At 43.9% G+C, this 9,973-nt stretch overlaps 1 protein-coding gene across 1 annotated transcript; it reads left to right on the top strand.

Moving 5' to 3' along the window:
• Positions 1 to 880: 880 nt before the first annotated feature.
• Positions 881 to 9,024, top strand: COQ7 (coenzyme Q7, hydroxylase). Its single transcript, XM_028091680.2, has 6 exons — positions 881 to 1,013; positions 4,871 to 5,049; positions 6,243 to 6,357; positions 7,542 to 7,681; positions 8,364 to 8,432; positions 8,844 to 9,024. The coding sequence occupies exons 1-6, from the start codon at positions 941 to 943 to the stop codon at positions 8,919 to 8,921; spliced, it is 654 nt and encodes a 217-aa protein (XP_027947481.1). The 5' UTR covers positions 881 to 940; the 3' UTR covers positions 8,922 to 9,024.
• The last annotated feature ends 949 nt before the right edge of the window (positions 9,025 to 9,973 follow it).

Genomic DNA, 9,973 nt, shown 5'->3' with positions numbered 1-9,973 from the left:
AACCAATATTAAATGTTTTGTTATATATCCTTCCAGATATGCATCTTTGATTTTTTCCTTTCATATATATACCCTACACATTTGAAAAATTATTTCTATTGGATAGATCCCTTGGAAGAGGGTTGCTGTATCAGTGGATATGCATTATTTTTAAAATATACAAAACTTTTTTCATAAATCTTTTTTAGTAGTTTTAGAATCACAGTAAAATTGACAGGAAGGTAGAGATGTCCCATATACCCTTTGCCCCCCACATGCATAGTCACCCCCACCAGAGTGGCACATTTGTTAGAATTATGAGCCTACACACACACACAGAGTATGCAGGTTATGTTATACGTCTTCTCTCCCTACACCTATGCCCCCCAAAACAATTTGCACCAATATGGATGAACACCAACAGTAAAGTGGAAACAAACAAAAAAACATGTTCTTTGTACAAAACCTAAAACTAGAAAAAAGATAAAGCTGTTGGCTGTTAGCCCCACCACCTAGAGGCACTACTGACCATGTGGTGAGTTTAATTTTATCATGCAATTTCTATTTTAAAGTCGCTGTAGGATACACATAGAGAAAACTCTCCTTCCATGTTGGTAAAGCAAAAAACACAATGGCTGTGCCAATAAAGAATCCCTTCATGATCCTTTTTCCCAGGAATTTACCCTGGCAGGATCTCGAGAAGAGCAATTTAGCATCAACTCCCCAGCAGCCCAAGTTTCTTTTACAACCGTCGGTCTCCTGAGTGATTGATGGTGATCACATCCAATAGCATCTCTTCACTTGCCCTTTCCAGCCAATCGAATGGAAGCAGGGGTGTAGCGGCGTGTCCACCGATGCAAGGGCGGGCAGCGTATGTCTTACGTCTGCTGTGTGTCATCAGTCGGCGCTGAATGCACGTTTAGCCCGTCTCGCGCAGTGGAGCTGTTACCTTGTCGCAACAATGAGCTGGGCCGCGGCCGCAGCGGTTCGCTCCCTGTGGCGGCTGCGCACGGGAGCCCTGCGGCCTCTCTCAGGTAAAGGAGGAGAGCGGCCGCGTACGCGCGCTGTACTGGCCGGCCAGGGGATTTTCGCCTGTGACCTGGGCCGGAGAGGTCACGGGGGCAGACGTTCATAGACGTCATAAGGCTGCGACGGAGCGCGCCTTCGAGGCGTGAACCTTGGGGCGGTGATAGGCGGGGCGGGAACTGTAGTGTGTTGGGAGACTCCGGGGCGGGAGGGGCGTGGTGTTCCGCAGGGTGAAGCTGTCAGCTCACAGTCGACGCTCTGTGGATGACAGAACTGCACACCGTGCCGGGCCGTCACTGCAGGTGTGGTCGGCATTCCAGGCTGAGGACAGGTGGCGACCTTGAAAGTTCAGTGCCCAACGGGTGTCATCGTAACCTTCGCCCAGGGCATTGCTATGCACTGCGATCAGTGGCCTGGGCTTGTTAGAAGTGCAGGTTCAAAGGACCCACCCCTGACTTACAGGGTCGCTTTGTCCGTATTTGAACAAGACCTTCGAATGACTTGCATGCACTATAAAGTTTGAGAAGCCACCAGGGTGGTGGAAGAAGCATAGAAATTGGATTAGGCAGATGGGTTAGGACACCCGGTCCTTCTCTGATCCTTTTTTCATCAGAGCTGCCTCAGAAAATTGTTGTGAAGTCGTTTTCTCAAAGCTAAATCATTCGTGTACCACCTAAATATTTTTGTCTTTTAGCAATACCACTTGTACTTCTGTTTACTAAATCTGCTTTTTCTACAACCGTGTTCCATTTTTAAATTAAATAATTTCACAGAAACTAAATCCTTATGGTAAAAACGGAAAACCAGTATTGCCTGCCCCTAATAGAGTAATCAAAAAGTAAATGTGCTGAAAACAGGTTACTAAGTTGTATTAGGTACTGTTGTCTACCAAGGCCTGAACCCCAAACCATCTTTCTTTATGGTTAAAAAAAAAAAAGAAGGGATGGGATGAGAGATTAGCAAGTATTAGGAAGGCATTTGTAAACTGAAACATTCTTAATGAAATCAAAGGAATTGTGAAAGAATTTAAAAGAGGGTAACTCTTACTACATGGGTGTATTTAATGCATGTTCATAAACCACTTAAGATCTTCCCATATACCACTTAAAATCTCCTAGGTACCATCATTGTTAGGTGTTTCACACTTGGAGAAAGCACTAACATAAAATGATGCATTTGAGAGCTTCTAGCACTGGGCCTCAACTTTATTTTTACTCAATTTTAAAATGTGTGACAATGCAGACAAAACTCAGAGGGTTGTTAAATGTGACTTTTAATGTTCCTTTGTTGAGCCAATGAGCGTAACAGAATGAGAATCATTCTTTTTCATTTATAAAGTTACTTTGCTTCCTGTATCTCATTTTATCTTTATGATAACTGAGTAAGAAAGGTGTTACTATTGTATGTTTCCTTAAAAAGGAAATAATATTATTATTGCCAATTTTATATGTAAGAAATGGTGATTCTAAAAAAAAAAAATGGTGATTCTGATTTGTCCAAGGTTAGTGTTACAGACAGGAAATGCATTTTCTTTCTTTCTTTTTCTTTCTCTTTCTTTCTTTCTTTCCTTTTTCCTTTCTTTCTTTCCTTTTTTCTTTCTTTCTTTCTTTCTTTCTTTCTTTCTTTCTCTCTTTTAAAGATTTTTTTTTAAGTAATCAAGTAATCTCTGCCTCCAATGTAGGGCTCAAATCCACAACCCCAAGATCAAGAGTCACATGCTCTCCCACCTGAGCCAGCCAGGTGCCCCAACCCTCCCATACTTTTTAAAGACACCTTGCAGAGATTTTGAAAAGGTAGATGGCAAATATTTCAATACCCAGTGTTCCATACACCCCACAAAAAAATCATTTATTAGGTGCCTGAATCTAGAAAAGTGGTGCAGTGCTAGGGAACTAGTATGTTTTTAAAAGAAATACAGTCCTGCTGGTTAGAAGTCAGCCATGTATTTGAACTCATCCTGTGTACTCAGCCACTTGGCTATTTCTCCTTAAATGTTTTTTTTTTAAATGAGTACTCGGTTGTCTTTCCCATTAACATGTTTTTGGATGGGAATAACGAAAGAACAAGCCATCAAGATTATCTTGAGAAATAGGGCCAGCTCATCATTTTTAATTTCAATTCCTAGGAGTCCTCTTTCTGCAAAGAGGTCAGATTAATCGGAGCACCAGTCCTCAGACTTGGAGGCAACAACTTGGGACAGGCTACCTTGACTTTGTCAAATGTGTCAAATTGTTCTCCATATAAAAACAAGGTCATGGGGCGCTTGGGTGGCTCAGTTGGTTAAGCAACTACCTTCGGCTCAGGTCATGATCCTGGAGTCCCGGGATCGAGTCCCACATTGGGCTCCCTGCTCAGCAGGGAGTCTGCTTCTCCCTCTGACCCTCTTCCCTCTCGTGCTGTCTCTCATTCTCTCTCAAATAAATAAATAAAATCTTTAAAAAAAAACAAAAAACAAGGTCATGGACCATAGTGACCTGCTCTGTGATGGCACAGATCCGAGTGGTACATTACACCTGGCAGAACTTGGACTCCATCCAGTTGTTGGTGTCCACTTCCTAGATTCCATCCAGTTTCTTGAGTCAGGTATGCTCAGTGAGATGAAGCAGGTCATGTGGAGGAGTGGATCAAAGCTGGGTCACTATGTTTCAGAACCCCATGTCTATTCTCCTTTGTTTAGTGAGGCATTTAAAACCCTGGTCGAAAAGTTCAAATGCAGAATCACCCCAAATTTTATCCAACCTATCCCATCAACTTGTGTCCAAAGTACTCAAGCCTTTTAATGAAAACCCTACAGATGTACTCAAAGTGAAGTTTTCCTTACATTTTCAGAGTATAGAAGTTAGGCTAACTGAGAAGAAGTCTGTCTTAAAGATATGGTAGTCATGCATAAGAGCCTTGAAACACATCTCAAGATGGTACCAATACACGTCACAGTTCACATTACAAACTGACTGGCTTCCCTGGCTCTCCATTTGTCATATCTGCAAAATGAGCTGATAACCCCTTACACACCTAAACACATTGTAAAACTCTTAGGGGAAAAAACTCTGGGGATGCCTTAATGCGAGGCTCAGAGAATACAATCAAGGTATTACTACTAGGAGATTTTTTTAAAAGACAAAATTTAATCTGTCCTGAAGAATTTATATTTTGAAGAGAAGCTTTGAGTTGAATTGATAATGTGCCATAACAAGATCAAACCTAAGCTCTAAGGTTCATTCTCCAAATCACATGCCCCTGGGTGTTTTGAGAGAACTTAAATTTATGGTTCTCAACCTAGGCTGCAGAAACAATTCGTGCATAGAGCTTGTTAAAAAGATCCACCCCAAGATTGACTTGGGTGGAGCACCCATGGTTTTTGAAAGCTCCGTAGGAGGTTTTGTGCCCAGGGGTGGGAACAAAGCGGGCCCCAAAGGGAGGTCAACTGGCAAACCATGCTCATCTAGAGACCATATGCCTCACTGCCACATTAGCTGCGTGCTAAAAAGACAGGTTCAGTATTTCCAGATCTTTTTATGCTTAATGTGAAGCCAGAGATCCAGATATTTAGGTAAAATCTATGTTTTAAATGTTGGTAACTAATTCACTTTAAAAAAAAAAGGAGGGGGCTGCCTGGCTAGCTCAGTCAGTAGAGCATGTGACTCTTGATCTCAGGGTCGTGAGTTCAATCCCCACGTTGGGCATGGAGCCTACTTTTAAAAAACAAAACAAAGCACTGCAGGTTAAACAGAATACATTTATGGGCATATCCTACCTATGGGGAACTCATCTGTGACCTTTGTTCTAAGGTGCTCCTTTCTTCTGCCTGGAAAAGGAAACCTCTGTTTTACCCGAGACTAATAAAGAATAAATATTTGCATTGCAGCTTATGGAAGAAGAATCAGTGTCAGGTTTTACAGTTTAGGAATGACCTTAGACAATATCAATCGGGCAGCTGTGGATCGAATAATCCGGGTGGATCACGCAGGTGAATATGGAGCAAACCGAATCTATGCAGGACAGATGGCCGTCCTGGGCCGGACCAGTGTCGGGCCAGTCATTCAGGTGGGTACTTCATTATCCCTCTCAGCCTGGTCTTACTGAGCAGCGTGGTGATCCAAAGGCCTTAAAGTCATGCATCACATTACGTCATGCATTTGCAGGGGAGAGCAAAACTTGGTTATTAGGGTGGGGGCAGGGGAATGAAAAGTATATTATTCTTTTTATGTATAAAGCACGGACAGACATGTAGTTCATAAACAGATATGTGGTATATCTGAAGTATTAAAATTTCATCATGAGGTGGGATAAAAAAGGGTTAAGAGTCATTGCATTAGGTGAAAGCCCCAGTTGCTGAGAGGTGGTGATCCTCTCCCCAGTGGGGATATTTTATATCTTACAGTGAGAGGCAGAGGGAGGAGCCTGGACTTTGTAGTCACAAAGACCCAGGTTCACACTCCAGCTTTCTTCCACCTCCTACCTGTGTGACCTTGGGGAGGTTACGTGACCTCTCTGGTCTCCATTTCCATATCTACAAAATGAGCAGATAACACCTACCTCACTGGGTTTTGGTGAGGAATAAATGAACTGGCATAGAGCAGCTGATACCATGTCTGGCTTGCAGTAGACACTCAGCACAAGTTAAATTGCCTGCTCTGAGTTCTTGGGCAAGTTACTCAATTGCTCTGTGCCTCACTTTCTCTATCTGTATAGTGGGGACAATAATAATAATAGTTTGTGCCGATTAAATGAGTTCCCTTCTTAAAGCTATTTGACAGCACCTGGCACTTAGGAAATGCCTCAGTGTTAGCTCTTTTATCATTCTCCCTTTCTCCTTTGATGTAAATGATACATTCTAGCAGTCGAGAAGGAAATGACACATTAGGTGATAGCTGCCCTCCTGCTGTTGGAGTGGGCTGAACCTCTCATTTCTCCTTAGTGTGGACCTTGTCCTTTAATAGGCTATGCAGGTCCAAGAACTTCTGCTGGAACGGTGGTTCAGGCCCGCTTATCTGGAATTGAGAGAAGAGGCTCTTTTGGTTTATTGGCACTCTCTGTGTCCACGATGCTTGTTAGTCTGATCTTTTGTTTTTTCCCTCCAGTGATTCAGGGGGATTGGGGGAAATAGCAGTTCTCATTATTCATTCCATTACCATTTTGCTTCCTTTTTCCCACATGGACGGGGCCTGTAGCTTCCTTGGTATATAGCAGGTGGCCTCTATGATGCTTGCGTGTCTTTATTGTTATGTTTCTTACAGAAAATGTGGGATCAAGAAAAGGACCACTTGAAAAAGTTCAACGAGTTGATGGTTGCATTCAGGGTGCGGCCGACGATTCTGATGCCCTTTTGGAACGTGGTGGGGTTTGCACTGGGTATGTGTCTCTCCCGAAGAGTTTACGTGAGCTTAGGGATCTGGCACGATTAAACTGTTAAAGTACCGACTCCATAATTCTTTCCATGTCCTCGTACAACCTTTTTATTTCCTTAGTATTTTTAAAAGTTAAATGGACTTGGGGTGCCTGGGTGGCTCAGTTGGTTAAACCGCTGCCTTCGGCTCGGGTCATGATCCCAGGGTCCTGGGATCGAGTCCCGCATCGGCCTCCCTGCTCATGCAGCAAGTCTGCTTCTTCCTCTGCCTGCCACTCCCCCTGCTTGTGCTCTCTCCCTCTCTCTCTCTCACTATCTCTCTCTGTGTGTCAAATAAATAAATAAAATCTTAATAAATAAATAAATAGACACTGGGCTTCTTTAAAAAAAGTTAAATGGACTTTTTGGGGGGGCTTGAATTTATTTAAATATTTTTAAATTTAAATCAGTACTCTTATAAATAGAAGGTACGGTAAAAACAAATACAACAGAGGAGGAAAAAACTAGAGCAATTGAGATATAGCCAGATGATGTTCCCCGACAAAGGTTCTAAACCCGAGATCAGCTCTCTTTTAGAGAGAGAAGAGTAAATGTTAGAAGAGAATCAGAGACACACTCACCCCTAATGAAGACTTTCTTCTTGACATAAGCAGAGGGTTAATGGGGCGCCTGGGTGGCTCAGTGGGTTAAGCGACTGCCTTCAGCTCAGGTCATGATCCCAGGGTCCTGAGATCAAGCCCGGCATCAGGCTCCTTGCTCCTCGGGGAGCCTGCTTCTCCCTCTCCCTCTGCCTGCCACTCCCCCTGCCTGTGCTGTCTCTCTCTCTGTCAAGTAAATAAATAAAATCTTTAAAAAAAAAAAAAAAAGCACAGACGGTTCAGAAGAGCCTTGAAAAGAGACTAGCGTTCTTACTCTGTGATTCAGGATTAATCATGGGACCTGGTACCACCTAAAACAGCGGTTCTCCCTGGAGGCAGGTTGCTCCTGAGGATACTTGGCAGTGTCTGGAGACATTTTTTGGTTGTCACGACCAGGGCTGCTGCTGGCATCGAGTGGATAGAGGCCAGGGGTGCTGCTAAGTGTCCTGCGATGCCCAGGACGGCTGCCCCACGACAAGGACTTGCCCAGCCCCAGAGCCCGTAGTGCCGAGGCTGACGAACCCCGACCTGACATGATTTGACCATTCCAGGTGCAGGAACCGCCCTGCTGGGGAAGGAGGGAGCAATGGCCTGCACTGTGGCTGTGGAAGAGTCTATAGCACATCACTATAACAACCAGATCAGGACGCTGATGGAGAAGGAGCCTGAAAAACATGAGGAACTTCTTCAGGTACTTGAATATACTCTGGAAAGGGGCCAGTAAGGGAGTAAAGCGTAGGTATGCAACTCTGTAAGAAGGAAAAAAAAGAGAAAGTTGGGGAATGACAGGCCTTAGAAACCTAGGACAGTGCCTCATTGTTGAGGCAAGAAGCACTGAAAGCCCAAGCCGTGGGCCCTCATCATGGCTGTGACCCAGCTCTGTCTCAGGCAGAGCTGGGACCAGAACCCATGTCTCCTGAGCCCACGCCTGTATTCCCCACTTCTGGATCATTGACAGCTTCTGAGCGGATGTGAGCACACACCCCTCCGAACAAATACGTGAACTCATAGATACCTTCAGATAATTTTCTACAGCAGATAAGGAAACTTTAATTTTTTTTAAGTCTAAATCGGGGCTTGGTAAACCCTGGCCTGGGACAGACCACCTGTTTTTGTAAATTGTTTTGTTGGAGCACAGCCTCATGCATCCGTCTGCATGTCCGTGGCCGCTGTGCCCCGTGCATTGGCAGAGTTGAGTAGCTGTCACAAGGACCATACAGCCTATGGGGCTTGAAGTATTGACGCTCTGACCCTTTATAGAAAATTTGCCTACCCCTGTCTTCGATGGTAATATGAGGCTTTAGCCTCCAGAAGAAGACAGGACTGCAGGAGAGTTGGATGCTGACTTGCTCTATTTCTTTGTGTTTAACCAGGTGATAAGGAAATTTCGGGATGAAGAGCTAGAGCACCATGACCTAGGCCTGGAACATGATGCACAACTGGTAACCTCCCTTTACTATTTGCTTGTGGTGCTTTGAGCACCTTATTTGGAAGATTTAGGGGCGGGAGGGTTTTTGTTTCTAGAGAAATAGATTTCAAAGTAACCACCAAAGAAAGCAAGCCAATATACTGCTTTGACAAAAAGGCAAGCAAATCATTGCTCCCAGCTGGGAATCTTATTTCTTGTCATTATATCCCCTAGCAGCTTCTTTCCCCTTCCCGATGAGAAACCAGGTGATTCAAATGTTCTGGCAGTCCTGCAACCATCCCACCCTTATGAATTAAAACAAATTGTTTGTTAGATCTTATGTCTTACCCAGAGAGTTCCAGTCTTGCCATACCAGGCCGTGTCTTACTGCTACAAGTGAACATAGAACATGTTTCTTTTGTTTTCTTATTGTCATTTTTAACAGGCTCCAGCATACACTGTTTTGAAGAGCCTTATCCAGGCCGGATGCAGCGTGGCAATATATTTATCAGAGAGATTTTAAAGTATGTCCACTCTTCCCTGTTTGTAAAAGATGACAGTGATTAAATAAGTAGCATTGGCAGAAAAGGAAATGTGCAATTATCATTATATGAATTTTATTAATAAATTGCAAGAGTTTTTTTTTTGGTCAATAAAACTCTCTAGTGTTTTTTTTTTTTTTTCCTGTGCTGCCTTATGCCAGAAGGCTGATCATTCACCAGGTTCCAGTTACAACAAGCGAAGCTGGTCTTTGGTCCATAGTTAATTTCTTTGTAAAACATCAAGAATGAATCATTAAAGGGGCACCTGGGTGGCTCAGTCGTTGAGCATCTGCCTTCGGCTCAGGTCATGATCCCAGGGTCCTGGGATTGAACCCCGCATCAGGCTCCCTGCTAGGCGGGAAGCCTGATTCTCCCTCTCCCACTTCCCCTGCTTGTGTTCCCTCTCTCCCTGTGTCTCTCTCTGTCAAATAAATAAATAAAATCTTTAAAAAAAAAAAGTGAATCATTAAGAAAATAATGGAAATTTTTTTTTTTTTAGATTTATTTCTTTTGGAGAGAGAGAGAGAGTGAGAATGAGCACATGTGAGTGGGGGGAGGGGCGGAAGGAGAGAGTCTCCAAGCAGACTCCCTGCTGAGCGCGGAGCCCAACTCGGGGCTCAGTCTCAGGACCCTGAGATCATGACCTGAGCCAAAACCAAGAGTCCGACGCTCATTCGACTGAGCTACCCAAGTGCCCCCAAAATAACAAATCTCTAAGAAAAAAAAATTGACTTCACTTCTAACCAAAGGTAATTTAAAACACGGGGTTGTTGAAGATCAACAAAGCCAGACTGTCAAATCCATCAATTAAGTGGAAGACTGTCTTTGTTTCCAGTGGCCTCCCTAGCCATTCTCCTCTGGATTTCTCAGTGCCAGAGGGTGCCAGGGTGTGGTTCTTGGCCCTGTCTGTCTGTCATCTTTTTCTGGGTATCCCATCCAGCCTGTGGTTCATTCCTTCGCATTCCTATTTCAGCCCAGCTTTCTCATTTTCAAATATCCAGCTGCCTACCTGGCCCCTCCACTTGGAAGTCAG

Source organism: Eumetopias jubatus, unplaced genomic scaffold (assembly GCF_037043125.1).
Source record: "Eumetopias jubatus isolate StellerSeaLion01/CBP00866 unplaced genomic scaffold, mEumJub1_p1.0 scaffold_12, whole genome shotgun sequence".
Lineage (NCBI taxonomy): Eukaryota > Metazoa > Chordata > Mammalia > Carnivora > Otariidae > Eumetopias > Eumetopias jubatus.
Note: the sequence above shows the minus strand (reverse complement) of the source record. Positions and strands in the feature narration are given on the sequence as shown.